Source organism: Achroia grisella, unplaced genomic scaffold (genome assembly GCF_030625045.1).
Source record: "Achroia grisella isolate CSIRO2021 unplaced genomic scaffold, CSIRO_AGI_Agris_v1 utg821, whole genome shotgun sequence".
NCBI lineage: Eukaryota > Metazoa > Arthropoda > Insecta > Lepidoptera > Pyralidae > Achroia > Achroia grisella.
The window spans coordinates 25,011-47,878 of record NW_026713035.1 but is presented as its reverse complement, the minus strand read 5'-3'; the positions used below and the strand labels follow the sequence as shown (position 1 = coordinate 47,878).

Here is a 22,868-nt window from a genome sequence, read left to right as displayed (position 1 = left end):
TCTATTTTTGTAGCTTTTTGCTGTTGGTTTTGGGAATTAAAACTAGAATTATTCTTATAAGTAACTGATTTCGTCTCCTCCTGTCGTGCGGTTACTATTGCAAGTTCCAATGTACCTGGCATCATAATTCTTACGCCTATTGATATATGGAAGTCCAATTGACTGATATATTGCTCAATAGCCATTTTCTCATAGTACGATTTGTCGGTGTGTTGCCCAACCATATACAGAGTATCTAAAAGGTCCCTAATCCTTTTACCGAAGGATTCCGCATCCTCGTTTTTATTCCGACGGATACGTGTGAGCTCTTGCATAACTTGAATCTCGTTCCTAGGTTCTCCTAGACGTGTTAGTAGAACGCGTTTTATATCGGGCCAACTGTTTAATGATTCCTCATAAGCTATCGCGTCAATCGCCGCACCACTAAGGCGACTTTTTATAAGACAAACTATAGCTAGAGAGCCTGCATCCGCTGTTGGGTGGATAAGTCCCATTAAATTATCAACTTCTCTTAAATAAAAGTTTAATCTTTTAGGGTTCCCATCGTATTTGGGCATGAGGTCAGTAATCATCTTATAGTCGGCTGCGAACTCCATTTTAATAATATTTTATATTTATGATAATAACTATACTACTATTAATACGTGTATACACACAGAATTCAATTGATTTTAAATTGACTTGTGAAATCTATAGCGATACGAGCCTATAGACAGATACACATTAAAGTTCACTTATAATTAAATACGAAAGGAAATAGAGCATAGGATGTACTTGGAAAGTAATAGAGTACTCACCAACACAGCATCTTCTGCATCTCCGTTTCGGGTCTCGTCGATCACAGGTCTCCAATTTTCCGGATTCCCGCAAGTCTTCAATATGCCGCCGTTATAGTTCTTATTATGAGATCGCGGATAGTTACGATTAGCACCGTTCACTCTAGTTCTCAACACACGAAGAGTCTATTCGCGCGAGGACTTCTATTTGCAAAGTCCTAGAGTGCCGCGATCCTACCGACTGCGCCACTTATGTTACGGCGGGCGATATTTGCCTTTTAAAAAATATATTTTATTTAATTAAAACAAATGAAATTATTAAAGTACAAAAAGTGTAATTATGTCTAAAGATCGAACAAGACTACTGTAAAAATATAACAATTAATAATTGGTGTTAGGTGCCGATTCGTGGTAATTTGCTGTTCCTGGTAGCGGTGTCAGCTTATTGTGCCACACACAGCAATTTACCAGGCGTTACGCCATGGTAACTAGTGACAATAATAATAATTATAAATAAATTTCATTTTTTATGTAACTGAAATTAAAAAAACAAGCCGTGGGCCCACATGATGGTGTAAAAAGTGGTAAACTGAACTAAACATGAACATCGCTATAAACATTACGTACGCATGTTATGTAACTGTGGTACCACTCACACGTTGCTATTCTAGAGGACTAAGATGTCATGCCTCATATCCTCATATTCCATAATTACACTTCCTAATCGCACGCTACAACATAAATACGTCTTACAGAGTAAAGTGCTTGGCGGATGAAATAGATGCGACCTTCGCAAACGACTTTTTACAGTCTACCTTAGGCATTTCTGAACATTCCTCCGATTTTGAAGCCACCTAACAAATCTGATACGCAACGTTATTCTATTGTATAACTACTGTGGTATTTTTACTCACAGTTACTCTAAAAAATATACCACGTTGATAAATAAATACCCTAGACAACTCTCAGACATTATTTTCAAATTAAGAGTTTGTATTATAAATAGGTACGCGACTGTTGAAAGCTATACTTAAATATTTTTTTATAAATTCAAACAAAACTATACATATATGTAGAATTGATATAATACCTATAGAACGTATACTATAGAAACATATCCAGAATAATATTAAAACGTATACTAATTTTTATCTGAATGATGCACTCGTCATTTTCCAGAATGTGAAAATTAAATGCTTATTTAAACTACGAGTAGCATTGAAACTCATTTTAAATTTAAAGCGCAATTACTATACATATAATATTGACGGATTTAAATTGGTACGGCTAAATTATTATGGTTGTGGATAATTATTGTCAATCAATTTATTTTACTTTCAGACTGAACCCAAACAATGATAGTAATTTAGTATTCCCTTTTCCCACTGCAAAACTTTGTATATCAAAAGCATCTATTCGTTTAGGATATTTTAACCCTGTCACTTTCGTTCTATGTTCTTGATACAAAAATATTAGTTCATATCAGTCATTATTATGATTATATTAATCATAATAATAATAATAATAATCTTTATTGCACACAAATAAACAAAGAACAATAAAATACAATAAAAATGTCTTACAAAAGGCCTTATCGCTATTAGCAATCTCTTACATACAAGTATACAGATACCTAATGTACTTAAGATGCATAATATTACAGATCCATGTTTACATGACATTTTCTAATGTACCCTTTTAAGTATATTTTAAAGTATAGTATGTCTTTCTATTCTACAAGATTTTTGGTCCGACGAGCCGGAGTAATTTGACTTTAATAATAATAATTTTAAATGTAAGTGATTTTTCACTTACGAATAAAATTGTTATTATTAATAGCTTAACTGACTGAGGGCATTTAGTAGCCCTAATATACCCCGTCAGGTCATTCTCTATATGGTCCCTCTGAACGAAACACAACTATTAAATGATTAGTGACCACACATTGATTCATATATTAATATCATATATTCTTTTAAGTCTATGTTAGTAATTCACATCTACACTTATACAAAAGATGTTTCATAAGACGAACCACTGATTTATTTTGCACTACTACTATAAAAAACCTGTTCATTTCGGAATATATTATCAGACTATGTTTGTTTTATTAGCTTTATTATATTTATTTGGGGTTGTAGTTAACTAATCAAATATATTATATATTTTTATTTAAGCTTTTGTTTAAGAAAACAAAATTGTATAAGAAGAGAACTTTTTTTTTTTTGTTCACTTCTTGTCATACTTCAATAAATCTTCGTATTCCGATCTATCTTCCTTATTTTTATTATCGATACCTATTATACTATATTACCTATATAAATATTGAAAAAATACTTAAAATTACAACATTTAAGATAGACGAGTATAACAATAGTACAATTGATCTAAGAAGTTAACAGTTAATGTTGCACACGAAGACTCGCCACTTAACTTTGAACGTGACAGGAATCCTGCCGCGGAACACTGTTTAGTTACTGCACTAATGTTACTATAACTCATATTCGCTGATAGTATATTAGAAAAATATAAATTGTACTTTACCTACTTCTTTTAAATATTTATAATTTTCATAAAAATAAATTAGAGAATTACAGCGACAAATAAAATAAAAATAGTTTCCTCTCATAGCTTCTTCGCTAAGTACCTAATCTCTTTAAACAATTTTTTCCGACATACCATATACGTACGAAGCCATGAATTGCTATTTTGTTTGTTATATACAATATATATATATATATATAATATATATATATATATAAATAAATTATGTAGATAAATAATTTATTTTAGATTACGAGATGAATAAATTAATATTACACGATATTAAATAGCAGATTTATTCTTATGACAATACAACTAAGTTAAGCTGATTCACAATGTTTTAGTTTATATTGCGCTGTACTGTTTGAGGATGGATTTTGAGGATTCTTTTACTTGGTACTTAAAGTTTTATCATCGAATAGTTCCGAACTTAAATATTACATTACAGTCGAAAGTAGCTATAGCAACTTTTTTTAACTTATCAGGTAGTAGCAATATTATATTACTGGCAAAAATAATACTTAAAGAAAACAAGTGAATAAGAGATAAAATGTAAACAAACAGAAATAGTCTATGGAATGTTATCATAGCATACAGTTATGAGAATACTTTATTCATATTGCAGTTTATTTGAAATTCCAAAGTACATTTACTTGATTATTTTACTAGGTGGCAAATAATATTGAGTATTTTTTTTCTAAAAGTACAGAATGCAATCAATGTGCATGTCTGTACTAATGGAACGAATATAAATTGCGAAAGTAGTTCTACATATATGTTTGTTACGTTGTCATACCAAGCTCATATCGGTGAACTAACTACAATGAATTTTATTTTTATTTTTCTAATCTAAACTACCTTGAAAGGGATGAAATAGAAGAGGGAATATTGTTATTCTGGTTACCATAAGATTTTTAAAAAAGCATTGAAATAACTTAAGCTGTTTCTGTGATTAGCGCGCATAAACGCATAGACTAAGACAAAATCATTATTCTGGGTTCATAAAGTCCCCCATTAATATTATACTTTTTCTCAGATACCTTCCATATACAGACATCAATAAGTCACATATGATTAGATGGATATAATACTTACCCTGTAATTTGAAAGGTGATTAACTACACAAGTGAAATGTACGTCGCGCCCCTGTGTAACCGTGTGATTCTCCAATGCTTGCAAGAATTCAGGTTCTATTTCCGCTTGAATGGGCATCTCACCTGTATAAAATTTTATTCATATACATTTTATGGACATATATTAAAAATGATTTAGTATGTAAGATACGTATTTTTACCATAAAGTGGCAATAAATATCGAATAAAACTTATATTAGTTCTTTCAGCTTAAATTAAGTTAATACAAAGATTGAGATGTTAAGCTTCTAAGGAATATTTGTTCGGAGTGAAACATTTATATATAATTAAAAGAAATAAAACATTTTATAACCGCTAAATATCTTGAAAAGAAGTAATAAGTCTCTTACAACAAATTTCTAATAAATTAATATTCAAATTTCCCCCACAGAAGGGTATTAGCTTGTCGATGTTCTTAATTGAAGCATGATTAGTGGAATATTTTGATCTACTTTTAAGAAAGTTAACAAACCTATAAATTTCCATTAATTGTCGGTCAGTCTGTTCTGTAGATATAACTTATAAAATATTATAGGTATGTGAAAATTACATTGACATATTAACAATTTCAACATTTTATTCCAATTTGTCTTTCTAGCATTTGAACGCGAGGAGATTTGCATGTATTCGCTATAAAATTACGTCTATAATAACTTCTATTGCAATTTTAAGATTCCGTCGAGAGTTACTCATACTGTAGCAGTGCCATATAGTTTTCTTTCAGACTTGCCGGTAAAGAACTAATGTTTGTAAGTTTCTTAAGCGATTGTCAGCAGTGATTCGTTGCCACCTGTTGCCAATAACATTCTATAAAAGGTTGGTCCTGTAGAATATCAGTCATTAGCATTCAATATTACATAACAAATAATTAATTCAATTATTGATTCATTTACAGCACATAGATTCAAAAAAAAGATCTTTGATTTAGATACTTGTAGTTAAATTCAAATTCATCTACTATTACTATTCATTTAGGCATGTAGCAAGCCTTTCGAAATCTTGTTTACGTCACAAATTTTTTGTCGTTGATAATCACATATATGTGTGTATGCTTATACTAGACATTTTGTTTCTAACTTAGTAATGTCTACTTTGAAGTGAAACACATATAAACACAACTTAGAATTCTTTCTCTTTATGAGAAGGATGCAACTGAATATTCTACTTTTTCTAGCCCATTTTTGCCAATAACAGTAATATGTCAAAACGGTAGGTACTATTATTATTCCAATATCTCCCGTTTTCACTTCAATGAGAATATGATATTGCCTTTATATAACATAATTAAAATAATAATGTTTTTTGTTTACATTATGTTTTATTGTATCTATTATTTTAATCTAGAATATAAGACTTCTAATATAGTTTTATAAGTAATACATTATTTAACTATTCTTGCTTGAAACATTTTATAAATTCTAATCATCTTGTAAGGTATAAAGTTTAGTGCGGTAGGTACTTATGATTCATATTTATTTAATTATAATTAGATACTGACCTGTAACGAATACACTGAAAAATGTAGCTAGCCACCAGGCCGCTTTCGTCGATGACGGAAACATGTGTCTCTCGATTAACCACCTGAAAGAAACATTTTAATATATCATTTCAGTGATATAATCATGCCTACATAATAATATAGTAGTTTATTTTTACAATATTTTTATACTGCTATGGTGGCAAACAGGCATACGGCCCTTACCTTCAAATTTGGTGAGAATTTCGAGTGATTATTTATTGAGCTTTGTCATAGAAACGAATATATCTGTAGATAAAATAGAAACTAATGGCATTATGTTCTCTCTATCTGAGGAGTAAGAGTTTGATTTAAAAATATAAAAATATAGATAGAATGGAGATATTAGGTACCTATACCTAATTATAATTTATTATTTTTAATAAATTATAATTAGGTATATTATTATTTTATAATTATAATAATAATTTCCATTACGTTATCATCATTATAAATATGTATATACAATATATGCATTGTAATTAATTTTCATTTATCATTAACCAATATTAAAATATAATAATATTAATAAAAGTTATATGTGATTTTTATTCATAAGTGATTTATTCGTTGTTTGCCACTCTTTAATTATCTATTAGCTACGCGAATTTCCTCTTACAGTCATTGTATAAGAATAATATGATTATACTATTTTCTTTCTTTCAACAAATACTCTCAACCCATTTCACCCCTCTAAAGGCCGACAGGCCGGCAATTTTATTTCTCCCTCATTATCTAGCTAACCTTTAGTAAAAATTATACAAAACGGAAAATGAAAGACAGCAGCTTCCTGCAACAAATCGTTTTATAAAAAAGTCTTTTAAGCCTTCAACAACAATCAAAACCTTTGGAATAACGAGAAACAGATCATCAACAAAGACGTTTCCTCAAAGGAAATGAGACCTGATCGCAACTGTGATAATTTAAATTTTATTGAAAAGGTCGACTTGCGAAGATAGGACTGGTTTCATGGCTTGATCAACGAGTATTACGATATAATCTCAACTCTCGTAACTAACTGCAGGACCATCGGAAAAAGGAACCCTTCGCACGCTGTATTTGACATTCAATTTAAAACGGTTATCTACTAAATAAAAGACTGTATTAAAATTAAGATTATATTCACCCAAAATCCGACTTAGAAACACGAGAAAAAACAATCTAATTGACCTTCTAAATTATGTCCAAACATTCATCATTCACATTGTTAGAAAATGCAATTGACTGATATGAAATGGTAATAAATTAATAAATATATAAGCTAAGCTTTATTTTCAAGATTAAACAAAAAAAAAATATTTTATATTACTAGTAAAGTCTGTATAGCAACTATGATACCACCAAATACTATAAACAGAAAGTAAATTTTTTGTTTTTTATTTTTACTAATTTTATCGAGGGAAACGTCTCTCGATAAAATCAGTAAAATTAAAAAAATTTCTAACTCAGAAATGGCAAGAAAAAAATGACCAATAGAAATGCCAATGTATGTAAATAATATGAAAATTCTGATATAAAATATCGCACCGATTATTTTGAAAGTTGTTTCTAAAGATAATCAGATTACATTTTTTATGAACCATTATATTATACCACATAGTGAAATTGCCGATAATCTTATTCATTTGCACAATTTCACAAGTCGGAGCGAGCAGTTTTCATAAGCAATCGTGGGAGGTGGTCAGAGGGCGACCCACAAGATTCAATTACGGCGCACTGACGCGGCGTCACACTTTAACCAACACCGCAACGGCTCGCTTCCACAGAAATAAACGTCTGACGTCCCAGAAAAGGTCCACACGGCACGTAATCATGCGCGCATTTTGCGTATCACTAGTCATATCACGTAACATTATACGAGTCTAATGAACCTCATTTATATCAAACATTCACACAACATAAGCAAAGGTGGCAAAGATTACAGATTATAAGGGCGGATACATACACGTCCTCGAATATAAATAGCCTTACTTCACAAAGTTCTGATTTGCTCGACCGATAGTAACAAGGAGTTTCTAACTCAGTCAGAACTTAATATTTGTGTAATTCGTATTACTTGTGCTATTTTGGCAAATAATCATTCAGTTATTCATTTATATAATCCTTCATAATAAATAGAGCAGATATAAAAGTAACGCATATTTACACTAAAGTTCGGATATTACAAATTGCTTTCGGATATTTATGATTATTGTTATTTTTAACAGATCTACGACTAGCACGTGCTTTTAATTTATATTTAAATACTTTTATTGTTATAGATTTTAAATTTGATATTACAAAAAGAATTCGAAACAAAATTGTCTAGAAAGAAAAGTGTAGACTAAACAATGTTTATGACATCCCGTAGAAACTACAATATTAACGTTGTTTTTTTTTCACTAATATAATATTCATAAACATTATATAATATATCTATACTTTAGGTAGAATTATAATAGGAATAAACTCGCATAAAATATATACTTATCAAGTAAATATCTTTCAAATATATTTTAAATGATATAGAGACAACAACCTCCTGTTTGTCCATGTATAATTCAATATGGTTATGATATTAACGTACATGATGAATTCGCTGAAAATACGAGCTTTTCTTTAGAAAATTAATTTAAGTCTTGTTAATTTCGCGGTGTAAAATTACACACATTAATTCTCATAACATTAATAATAAATGTCTACGAGAGAGTAATGAAATGTTTATAGATAAACTAATTCGTTACTAAACCCAGCCTGGCTTTGCACGAATAACATGTTTAGAACGCACCGGCTGCAAACTTTAAGCAGCTTTTTAGAATACGAGGTTGAACTTTCAATACATTTAATAATCTCAACTCGTACGTAGAGCTTCGACTAATTAAGGATATACTTGTAAGAAAACTTTCATAAAGACATTTTGTAAAGTGTGTATCATATTTGAAACACATGCCAAAATTAGGTCTGAGCTTAACAACAATTTGCCAAGTTAAAGAGGAAACACCACCACATATCCTATGTGGTTGTAGGCCTCTCATACATAAACGAAATATCTGCTTTGAAAAGTATAAACTCTAACCAGAGGAAATAAAAACTATTGCTCCTTCAATTCTTATCCATAACGGGTCTCTAGGTAGTAAACTTTGAAACAAAAACAATGTCGCAGTGCTCTAGATCATAGCACGTGTCCTGAGTAGCTCAAGACCCTCAATACAAATAAAAATAATAATATTTGAAGCTGGTAGATATTACTGAGTTTATGAAGAAACTGAATATCTTTTCTGACCTGAAGATATCTTCTATTTAAAATGTATAAAATTTTCATTGATTTAAAGTCTATAAATCATTCAATTGAAGCCTAAAAGTTATTATTATTAAGTTAGTAATTATTTTATTTAGTAAAATAGTCCGTAATAGCAAATAAATTTGCAGGTCACTGGAAAACATTTAGGTAGTACACAGTACCTACAGCCTGGTGCTGTGTACCAGGTGTACTGTGTACTGTGTACTATGTACACAGTGCCTAATTAATTACGAACTTTTTATAACGTATGGCACCAAAAAGCACACCATTTACTAGTGTAGAAATACACTACGAGGTATTTTAGGCTTGCACCGTAACACTTATAAATTTTTTAAATATAATAATAATGGAAATATGGAATAATAATGAAATAGTGTACTCGTTAGCGCTAACTGTACTCTCTGGCGGAGTACCAGATTTGATTAAATTTGGGTGAGGTAAGAAGAGTCCAGCGCGACAAATTCGTTAGAATTTGACCACGATGGTCCAGGGTATACCAGGTGGAGGTCAACTCGACATGGTGCACTGCACTCATTACTAATAATCCTCTTCCCCCACACTCATAACCTTGACTAGAGATAATCCTGAATTTAATTTGAAAGACTCTACAGCTTGTTGACTCTACAGTTCTAAATCGATTAATGCTCCATCTACAAATAGGCTACGATAGTTTCATTTGATCTGAACAGCAATCAGTAAACATGGGCTAAGAAATAAATATCCCGTGTGGGTACAACCTCAGAGGAACTAATTGCAACCCTGTCTATATTGATGGCGCACTACCAACACGGGGATCAATGTAAATTATCCTTGATCCACAGGAAACGATTATCATAAATCACTCTTGTTTTATTTGTTACAGTGCTTATGAATATTGTGTACCGCATGATTGTTCATCTTGCTAAGATAATTCTCATAACTGCTTTAGTTGCCTTCTGAATAAATTGGTAGTAGACATGCCTTTATAGCTTCTATTACAGGTCACTTGAGTATGTGTTAGGAGGGAAATTTGTGTAGTTATAATTATAATCTATACAGGAGCATATTTCAGTATGCAAGAATATTTAAATGTAATTCTTTTATCGTTTAAATATTTATTAATATAAAATTATAATTATTTAAAAGTACTGTTAAGTAAATTTCACACTTTGTTATGTAGTTAGACTAAATAATCGAAAAATATGATACGTACAGTTTTCTTCTGGATGCTAAATTTGTTACATTTCATTGTTAACTATATAAGAAGTGGAATTTACAATAGTAAAGGTCCCCTTATAAATGTATAATGACCAGTATATCATCTTTATATCCTTCTATGTATTAAGAATCTTTAAAAAACTAATTTTCCGAGCATGTAATTAATAATAAATTATAAAGAACTGAAACAATAAGTCCCAAAAGGTACAATTATCTACGCCACTCCTTTCATAACTGAAATGTAAAATATTATGTGTCTATTTTGCTATTATATATCCATATTATTAATTAAGTTATTCTTTGGTATTAATTTCAATAATATGTACTATGTATTACACATAAAAGATGCAGTTAGTTGTTTTTTCGTTATAAACACTGTTTTATTTAGGAAACAGGAAGAATTGAAGAGCTGTCAAAATTATGAATGAATAATGAGCTTAATTGCACTAATAGTAGTACATACATATGCTGAATAAAAAATAATAATTTCAACAAAATTACCGAGCTCAATACAAAACCACTGTATATATAATAATTAACACTGTACGAAGAGACAAACGAATAAAAGCGTCAAATTTCTCTTGTAGCGTCGGTAGTTCATCCAACGGAAAGATTATAATACAATTCATTCTAGAAACGTATATTGTATAATACTTAATTGTTTTCTCTGTGACTTTATCCCGTTAGATCCTTCTAACGGGATAAAGTCACAGTTTTCAAAATCGGTTCAGTAGATCCAGGGATTACCCCTACAACCTCACAAACTTTGCCTCTTTATAACATTTGTATAGATATTGTTTAGCAAGAAAGAATATCAAAGAAGCAAAATAGCACTTTTAACTTCGGCATAAGCAACTGTTTTTATACTATTTTATTGTTTACAAGTAAAATATACTAGTTATTAAAATGTTATTTATAGTATCCAAATTACTGTAACTTTAGAACTGAAAGATGATAACCAGTACATTAAATTTATTGTTTGGCGAGGTTTCTTTCACTTGATGTTTAGAGTATAACGGTCTAATAAATTCTTGTAAAGCTTACCTTAATAAATCCAGTTCGAGTCAGATTCTCGAGCCGCCATAAATTGTTAAATAAATCGTTCGTACAACACGCTCTAGATCTATTGTGAACGTTAGCATTAAGTTATTAGTCTAATTAAATTTACAAATTTCACTAATACACAAGTTCTCAGTGTAGTGATTTGTTTTCCTGGACAATATTTTAAACTATGTACCTATTTCCAGGAATTCTAATTTTCTTACTGAACGTGCTATTGTAATCATTACTAGGTAGTAAAAATATTATATATAGGTTTTTATTCATCCCTACAAAACTTTATTAATTAGCATACGTAAGTTTTTGCTGTTCCGAAACTATAAAATAAAACAATACAATGCCAGAAATATGTTGGAATTTCTGGCATTGTATTGTTTTATTTTAGACTATAGGTGCAAATGGTTTCTGTTAATGCAACAAAAAACCTTTCTCACATACCTTCTAAACCTAAATAACCTATCTCCCTACTTCAACTTTAAATTTTCTGTTCCGATTTCGAACACCCTCGCAAAGAGAGTAAAAATACCGAACCCATTATGATTAAAAGCCTACTACTGGCTAGTTCTATAGTTTATTATAGGATTTACAGAGGAGAATAGCTGAAAGTTTTAAAATTGATACTAAAACATTTGCATGAGCAGAATTCTTATTCATAACTTAAGAATAGGTAGTAAATCACCAGTTACCACCACTACCATACCATTATATTAATTATAATTTATCTATAATTTAGTACCATAAAATATTAAATTGATGTAACGAAAACAATCGATACATGTAATAAGTATAGGTCCATTTTCGGTAAAAGTATTCAATTATTTCTGTGGTATAAATGTTACTGGGACTACCAATCCATCATTTTATACTGGCACTTGTAGTATTTAAGAGCGACTGAAACGCAATTCAGTAATTAAATAACCATAAAAGTGGTACTTCATAAACATCTTTTATTGAATACTATATACGATTGGTGGTACCCTACATTGGGATCAATTTTATAATAAGAAATAATAACTGTCAAAATAATATTAATTAAATACAAGGTCATACAACAAATAGTGTTTGAAACATTGCATCGAAACGGCCGACGATTTTCATTTAATTACTTTTAATTCGTAAAAGAAATAAAAACGGCTTATACATGGAAGAAAAATTTTGACTTACACATGCACCTTTCTATTGATAACTTTAGAAGCGGAGAAATGTAACTCATACCTATTATATGAGACAATTTAAGAACAATAACGAATCTCAAAATATCACATAACTATATGAAAAAGTTAAAAATAATATAAGTAAATAAATAAAGCTAAATCTTTAGAATTTTTACGTTTCTCGCCTCATAAATATGAATTAATAAATGTTTTGAAAGGATTACTTTATTCTACTCGTCAACCCATACATAATGATACGTAAATAATATATGGACCATCGAATACCAGTCATATTGAATTTATAATGACGTCACATCCCACGTCCATCCCTAGGTTTGGAGCCACTTTAACAATTTTCATTCAAATCGATTCATTAATTTCTGAGTGTACACGCAGCAAAGGAACAAGCTAACTTTCCTCTTTATAATTATCTAATATTAATATTTGTTTAACGAACATGCTAAAATGTTTAAAATATTCTCATTGTATTGTGAATTTATTAAAACGAAATGTTCAAACATTCATTTTATAATTTTACACTCATCTTTCTACAAGTCCAAGTTTACGTTCATTCATTACTGGATAGTCTAATGAAATAGACGCATTGAGCATATAATTAAGTCATCTAATGTAAATATGTATGTCGAAGATTTATAGTTTATGTAATATATATAAGATAGTACTTTAAAGTTTACTTTACTAAATAAATAAAATCCATTCTTATCCTTATAAGTAAATCGTGTACTTAAATTTAATTAATAACATGTTGTTATAATATGGTCATAGTTTTTATACGATTCATGAAATAAATGTGTTATCTGTGAGTACTAACTACAACTGTGTACTATTCAAATTTACCTGCCATGGTAGGAAATAAAATGACAGGAAAGTTTAACGAGAAATCCCTTGGGCAGGTCAGCAGGTGGTACCGGATCGACCGTCCGGTACAACTGTCACCCACCACCATTACTCATAACGACTACCTTCCACATGTCACTGACAGCCTACCATAAATGATAAATACCTTTATGTTTCTTCTGTCATTTTAATAAATTCAAATAATAGGCGACATTTAACATACATTTTCAAGTAAATTGAAAACAAACGAGCATAACACAGATTAACGTTACGATATTCATTTCTCTGTAAAATATATTAATTTGTATTTATCAGTAGTCCAGTAAAATAGTACAAGCACACAGTATTATAGTTAACTGTTGCGGAATGAACTCCATAATATTACGAATGCTTTCTCATCTGTCCGAGATTAAATATAAAGGTTGTAATTTATTTTAAAAAAAATTCTTGTCTTCGTCAACATTCTTATCGTAACTGCAAAGCAGATAATTCTTAATTCATGTGTATTTTAACTAACTACAGCTGCAACTATATTTTATTTAAAATGGATTCTACACACATATTGTTTCCGTACTTAATACAGAAATATTAATATGTGTACGTTACAAAGATTTTTACTTAACTTTTTTATCCACATACAAAGTTATACTTAGTATAATTTCAAATGCAATTTAATTCAATTTTACTCTGCATTCAAATATTATTCAGTTACAACTGGAGCATTCAATTTAATCTTAATGTTCATATAGCGACTACTAAAATATCATACAGAGTTAAAGGAGCACGTAAACTAAATAACCGTAATATTGCTGTAATTATGGACTGCCATGGTAGCTGTTCATTAATCACTAAATGCCTGATGCGGTATTTTGTATCTAAATGTTAATATAGTTAAATTATGTATAGGACAAAATGAATAATTTCAATATAGGTATTTATTTATTACTCTTTATTGCACCTTAAGTAAAGTACAAAACATATATAGTATGTAGGTACAATCGACCAATGCAATCCTCTACCCAAAATTAAGGTAAGACCTTTGGGTATCCTTTTGGCTATCCTTTGGAAGAGGATAAAAGGTAGAAGATGGTGGATGGCGCATAATGGAATGAGTAAACATAAATAATAATAATATAAGTATTTACAACTATGAGAAAGAAACAATATAAAAATAAACGAAATTAAAGTTTTGTCCTAGTGATTTTCTACCCAAACTTACACTCAAATATCGTGAGCTAAATTTGGCCAAGACCAAACAACAATATCCATAATTCTATATCTGACGAACTCTCTGGTGAAGGAAACGCCTATATATCAAACCAAAGATTTATCCAAAAACGGATTTACTTTCTGGCACATTGAATTCAAATATAAATAGACACAGTATAAGTACAGAAGCATATTTATTAAAAATCTGAAAACACTCTACCAACGCTCAATGTAAGCGATGCTGTAATATTGCCAAGTTTTCGCATGGGTCGCGATTACTTACAAACTTTTAATATTTCGTGAGATGAATACAAACTTCATTTTTTTAACATTTAACGTAGTCGTACTCGACATTGAGAGTTTTTAATATAATTTCATTTATTATTAGGTATTTCAAAAGAACCCATATCAAGTATCTCATAATTGTGCTACGATTTCTTGATACATAAGATACATATCAAGAAATCTGAAGTAAGAATGGAAGAAGTAAAACAAGCTGTGCGAAGTATGAAAAGCAGTAAAGCCGTAGGACCAGATGGAATACCAGTGGAATTATGGAAGTTATTGGGTGAAAATGGATGTAAGTGGCTCACTTTATTCTTCAATAAGTTGTTGCATGAAGAAACTATTCCTGAAGAATGGTGCCAAAGCATATTGGTGCCTATCTTCAAGAATAAGGGTGATGTTCAAGACTGCAGCAATTATCGAGGAATAAAGCTTATGTAACATACTATGAAAGTGTGGGAGAAAATGATAGAGAGGCGCTTGCGAGAGGAGTGTGATATTTCACAAAATCAATTCGGTTTTATGCCTGGTCGAGGCACCACGGATGCCATTTTTGCACTACGCCAGCTGTGCGAAAAATACCGGAATGTAAATAAAAATTTGCATATGGTATTTGTCGATCTCGAAAAGGCATACGACCGAATTCCCCGTCTAGTTTTGTGGTGGGCCCTAAAGAAGAAAGGTGTACCAGGGAAGTATGTAGATCTGATACGTGCCATGTACATTCGGTCTAACACATACGTCCGATCGGCGGTAGGTGCCTCCGATATGTTCAGTGTGGCGGTAGGCTTACACCAGGGTTCGGCTCTAAGCCCTTACCTCTTCCTCATTGTAATGGATGCTCTGACATCGGACATTCAGGACGAGGTACCCTGATGTATGCTGTTTGCCGACGATATTGTGCTTGTTGGTGAGAATGGAATCGAGGTCCAGAGTAGACTAGATAGATGGCAAGAAAAACTGGAGAGTGTTGGCTTGAAGATCAGCAGAACTAAAACTGAATACCTATTCTGCGATTTCGGCGGTCTCTCCAGTTTCAAGCCTATCTATCTAAACGGTGTAATGCTTCCGGTCTGCTCCGATTTTCGGTACCTCGGTTCAGTTATTCAGAACAATGCCGACATAGACCGCGATGTAAGGCACAGAATTAGTGCGGGATGGATGAAATGGCGACAGGTCTCGGGAACGATATGCGACCCCCGAATGCCCTTGAAACTAAAGGGTAAAATTTATAAATCTATCATAAGACCTGTCATTTTGTATGGATCTGAATGTTGGGCCGTAAAAGGGATGGACGAAAGGCGTGTGCATGTGGCAGAAATGCGAATGTTAAGATGGATGTGTGGGGTTACCAGGAATGACAGAATAAGGAATGAGTATATACGAGGAAGTTTGAAAGTTGCGCCGGTTATAGAAAAGTTGCGAGGTAACAGATTGAGCTGGTATGGGCATGTTATGCGGAGGAATGAGGACCATGTCTTATGGAAAGTGTATAATATGAATGTGGATGGATGTAAAGGGAGGGGACGCCCTAAGAAAAGATGGATGGATTGTGTGAAAGATGATATGAATAAAAGAAGAGTATGTTTAGATATGACGACTGATAGAGATCAGTGGAAGAGAATGACATACTGCGCCGACCCCAAATAATGGGATAAAGGCAAGGCAATGATGATGATCAAGAAATAGTAGAAACAGAATTAGTGTCAACTTTTTCCGTTTTCTTTCATTCTCTTTGTTAGAGCATAAACAAAATGAGAGTTTTATAATCATATAATGTTATGCATACAATAGTTGGGTACATTAAACATAAAACAGAAACGAATTCCGGCTGCCCAAAAAATATACGCATAATTTATATGGAAACGCAAATTTTTGTATCCATAAATTATACCTAAAGACCATTTTTGAATAGAAAAATAAAAAAGTAATCATTAGTAGTAAACAGTTCACTACTACTACTTCCCATGCAAACTGAGCTCTTTTTAAACATAAATTCACCTTTGGTATTTATAGTTCAGTAATGGAAACGATACAGTAAAATATTTCTTATATTACACTACCTACTCGCCCTGGCTTCGCACGGGTGTACATGTATTATATATATAAACCTTCTTCTAGAATCACTCTATCTTTTTAAAAAAATGCTTCATATTCCGTTGCGTAGTTTTAAAGATTAAAGCTATGTATGCTATGGGCAGACAGCGGCAGCGACTTTATTTTATACTATGTAATGATGATGATAATAATTTTGATCACGATGATATTAAGTATACAAATTTAATTAATGAATAATAGGGTATTATGGCACTTTAGTCGTCCGGAATAGTAACCCCTATGCATTGCCATTCCAAACGACATAATAATATTTGGGTAGAATAATACTTGTTTGCTATTCCAGACACAAAAAAAATACAATGTTCAAGATATGAAATAAAAAGAAACCTAACATCAGCTGAGTGTGAAGTTTGTCAATTGCCAAAAACAAATCAACAACGAAATTACGACACCTCTGAGGGGAGGACTTAATTAACCGACCAGCAAATAAGATAAATGAACTGTCACGAGTCACTAATGTGCCTACTGGATAATGCCGGACATACGGGCCTGATGTTCAACTGACTTCTCTCTGAGCCTAGTGAGACTTTGACTCTCAATCAATAACTAACTGCATTATAAATATACATATTCTCATATACGAGTATACCTAACAATATACACTCGTATAGGAGAATATGTATTTAACATATGAGGTCTATAAGAAAATTTTTCATCTAAAACCGTTTATGAGAAACGGTTTAACCTTTTTGGATGGAATTTTGTGTGTATATTTCAATGGATTCCTGGATGGTTTGGACTCACGACGTGACGCTGTTCCTGTACTATATGAAGGTCTGGGTTCATATACTACATACTAATAACAAATAAATAAAGTAAAGGGGTACCGAAAATTACACAAAGAACTTTTTTTGTGAATATTTATAGCATATCCCTATTAATTTGAATATTAAAAATAGCACAATTATTTTATAGTTATCTAATGGAAACTATGTTTTTCTATGAACCGAGTGTTTCAGTTGGCTGTGGCTAATAAAATAGCGCTGTGCCGGTCAACTTCAGTGCTATTAACATTTATTACCCACCTACTACAACAAGGGACGCTAATGTTTGCCTCTTTTACAGCTACAGCTTCATTAGCCTTGTGTGTTAGCAAATTCATGAAGCGACGCCTTGTTTCTTGAACATCCGAAACTACTTCAAATGCATTATGTTGTACTTGTATACAGTTTGAACGCTATTTTATTTTATATATATAATTATTGGATTTTTTTAAAAAATCATAATAATAACACAAGTTGATATGAGTTGAGTTTCTTGCTAGCTCTTCTCAAAAACTTAGCAGAACTGAGCGATAGCGCCAGTGACACAACATTATGACGTGTATAATTAAACGTCTTTGATTTTACTCAGAGGGAGCACATAGTTCGATACATTTCATTTTTAATTTCCTTCTTTCGTTATTCCCCATCTTCTTTCTCTATTTTTCTTTCCCTACTAAAATCCAATCCAGAGTAATTCTATTCGAAAGTTTCAGATCTAAAATTTGTACAAGAAATCCTTAGGAAACGTAAACGATCGTTAAGAGATTTGAAGAAACTTGTACGGAAAGATAATGTGTAGGTACAGTTAGGTAGTCTATCTACATACACTACATACAGTACAGTAGGTATGTAGTCATTTTCAGATATAAGTAAAATTTATCTATGTTCATAATAAGGCCTGTTACTAAGTAAACAAAGAAAACTAAGTATAATTATAGGCTTCTATTCATTACCTAATTATAGCAATTAAGGTATCACATAAATTAATGATGAATCTAGTGTATACAGTATTGTAATAAATGAGTTTTCAAAATTAAAACCATAATGTCGAACTATTTGTTTGAGTAAAGATTAATAATATCGAACATAGACGTTTATTTGACATAGTTAGACTTCAATTGACTTTGAATTCAAAGTCAATGAGAACTGAAATAGGTAATCTACTATGTTCAATACAAACAAATTGTATCTATTTTTCAAAAATATAAATTTTAATTAAAATTCTTTGGTAATAACTATTTCTTGTTACAATAACCATATAAAGATCTAAATACATTGAGTTATATACATATTCTATCGTGTACTTACTAAAAAAGGAAATGTTGCATTAATACTTTAATTGTAACCTAAATTAATAATAAGTACCTAATCTATTTCACTTTCCTATTACTCAGTAATTCTATGCTCGACTATACTAATTTTATAATACATTTAGTAATATTTTAAATACATAAGAGAATAAATTCTAATATGAAGAACTCTTTGCAAAATCAGAGTGCTTCCGCCCCTAAATTTGTACATAAAATTATTATCTAGCTAATATTAACTATTAGCTAATATTAACATGTGCCTTCGCTAAAAATGTCGAATGTGTCAGTACCAATAGCAGATCTATCGGTTCTAACAGGAGATTCCTACGTGAAAGTTTTCAGAAATCACACCTACTGTAACTGTAACGTAATTTAAATGAAAATATAAATATAGTATGTACGAAATTCGTTTAGTTATTTCACCCACATGCTTTATGTGAATGAATTAATCGGAAATTTTAAGTTTTTATTTTAATTTTAATTTAATTTTAACCCTTAAACACTTTAAAGTAGTAATATGAGCATATTTTACACTAATTTATACATCCATATAAATTTGTGTAAAAAGAAAATGTTTCTTTTTTTTGCTATAGCTATTTATTATATAGTATTTATTTGTTTATTTAACGACTAAAGAGCTGACTGATCTTTCTAATATGAAATTTAATATATTGTCTTGTGAGGGCGAACACAAATTATGTTTTTATAAAAATAGTTTTGATTTAACAACTTAAAATATTAAATAAGAGATCAAAGAGCAAAGCAGAGGCAAGTAATATCTTTAATCACCTCACCTTTTTCACGCAACCTTAGGATGATGTATTGTAAAATTTCTATTTTAAACAAATATTCTTAGATTTAAATATACATATTTAACAAGAACGAAGTAAATGCACCATTATCTACCAGGTAACGAGGTTGCACTCTTACATGTTACGAAGAAGTAATCTTCAAAGCGTATATTCCAAATTGTTTATTCCGGTAAGTACGCCCTGCATTATTATAATGCTACAAGACTTGTACAGTCCAGCACACCCTATGAAGAAAGATTCAAAATAATTTATATTGTCAATATTTCAAAGTACTAATTTAAAGGTATATCTTATTATTAATTAATATTATAAACGCGAAAGTTTGTGAGTATGTATGGATGTTTGTTACTCTTTCATGTAAAAACTACTGAACGGATTTTAATTATAATATATTTTAATAAAACTTTACCGTAGTATAGCTTATACATCAGAGGGTGAAACCGTGGGCACAGCTAGTGTATTATAAAGTGCTAGTACGTAAAATACGGATTGAGTCTTTTATTGCAAACTAAATTAATACACTGAAATTGTTAGTTTTGAACTTCAAAATATAAGAATGAAAAAGGAAATATTTTTATTTGATAACATTACATCAAATAAATATAAAAAAAAATATTATAAAATTTGGACAACTAATCTATTGTATTAAATAGGAATCCACCTTTCGTGACGAGGTGCCGCGATGCTGTTATTCTACGGATATCTAGTTTTATATATAAACATATCTTATTATTATTATCTGGCATTACATCGTTTTATTTATTTATTTGATTTCAGGCAACTTAAAATTATTTAAACTTAATATAACATTTGGCCCACATTACAATAGTATCATAACCTTTTTTAATTAAATTAAAACTATAAATTAGTGTGTAGTAATTAATTAGTGTGGTAATATTATATTTTATTTTTCAATTAGACACATGCCTCAACTAATACCTAACAAACTAATACCTACAGCTACTATAACTACAGTTCTACAGTACAGTTCTATTACAAAGAAGCATATCTATATTATTTTTATCGCTGTCATACAAATCTTTAATATTGGCTTAATATTTCTTACGGCACACGAAAATTATATATTATCGTACGTCTTCTACGTACCCGTGGAATGCGAAATGGATATTAGAGCATATATAAAATACTCCCAGGTTTTAAATGTCTACGAATATATTTTTCGTTACCCAAGAAAAGTGTGGAATCAGTTCAGGTAACCTGAAAATATTCATGACGTGCAATAGAGAATGCATTTATTTCGGATCGCGCAAAGATTGATTCTCCTTTTTTGAGACGATAGAAGCTAAAGCATGTACATATTAAAGGCCTCGATGGTCTAACAGTTAAGCATACCGCCATACTTCTGATGGTTTTGTATATTATTTATGTATATACAAAAAATGCATTAAAGTAATTAGAACCTATAACACAGCTCTGCTTAGTATGGATTTAGAATCCGCAGTGTGAATAATCCAGGGTTAATAAGATTATGCTTACAAAATAAATGAACACAAAACTTTAGTTAGTATTGTTTTCAATCAATTAGTTATTTCTACTTAATATGTACATTATTTTACTACCATAAGATGATAAATAAAAGTATCTAAAAATATAATGGCTTTTTTTTCACATTCAGTTTTAATTTACTTTTATTTCAAAACGCTACGAAATAGGGATAGAGTAAACTAACTTGTCAACCTATCTACCAAACCCGATTGTTTCTGTCCTCGTCTTTCGTCCACTTTTCTATTCGAGAAAACATAAGAATTTATAAAAAAAGTAAGTTACGAGCAGCTTTTATTATACTAGACAAAGATAAAACTACTTCACATAACAATTCACATTTTATAGACGATCCCGTTTGTATTTAATTAAGATAGATACACTCTTTATTAACATCAAAAGGTAAACAAGATGTATTTCATATTTAAAACAATGATAATGCATAATCAAATAATCATAGATGAAATTCCGAATATATTTTAATGAAAAAATTCGTAAGCGGTAACCGTCGCGTCGCCTATACGCATGAACAGCATTACGGCCATCACGTTATCATGCGACACCCGTTATACCACATAATCGTTATTATTCTAGATGATATTTCTAGATTCTTATGCCTATAGCTATGCTGTAATCTATCACGTCTCTAATCCTTTAATTTTAAATAAATATTGTACGCCTATAATTCTGTTTTAAGTACGAGGTCACATATTCGGCGTCACGTGTATAAATGTAGATTTATTTCTTTGACCTATAATTAGTCAAACGAAAAATCAATAGTCCCAATTATCGATTATTCATTTCAATAAATAATCAACAATATAAAATGGTTCAGAATTAGAGAAGATACCGCGGAAATAAATAATAGAATTAAATATAATGTCATCATTTAAATACTAGTAAATAACAATAAGTTACTTTTGCGTTACAAGGTAAGAACCTCCATTAATATTGATGAGTTATAATTGAAAATTTAATCGTTTTATTTATCAATAATCATTTACAAGTATACATAAAAATCTACGCCTGATTAATATTATTGTAATAATATTAAATATTAATGTAAAGTACAAGTACATTATTAAATTGGACTAAATTTTAATAACGTTGTTATTATAATATAGTATTGTACATTATTACCTATTACTAACCCTGACCTGTGTTTCCCTAATGAAAATCTATTTCACAAATTACTAGTATACATTTACAGAAACATACTCGTATGTGATATTATACGTTCCATGAATAATGGATTGTTTCAAGTCACTTGTAACATCTAAATTGAATAAAGAGGTCTATTGTATTTGGTAGTTGGTATACTGGCCATACAAAGGTATAACCTTTATGTAA

At 30.6% G+C, this 22,868-nt stretch overlaps 1 protein-coding gene across 1 annotated transcript in view; it reads right to left on the bottom strand.

Moving 5' to 3' along the window:
• Positions 1-22,868, bottom strand: part of LOC131852017 (lachesin-like) — an 82,140-nt gene that overhangs the window by 43,869 nt on the left and 15,403 nt on the right. The window contains exons 2-3 of the mRNA XM_059202585.1: positions 5,952-6,034; positions 4,416-4,537 (exon numbers count right to left, since the gene is read on the bottom strand). Of these exons, the coding sequence (XP_059058568.1) occupies positions 4,416-4,537; positions 5,952-6,034 (205 nt within the window). The remainder of the gene's footprint in view (positions 1-4,415; positions 4,538-5,951; positions 6,035-22,868) is intronic.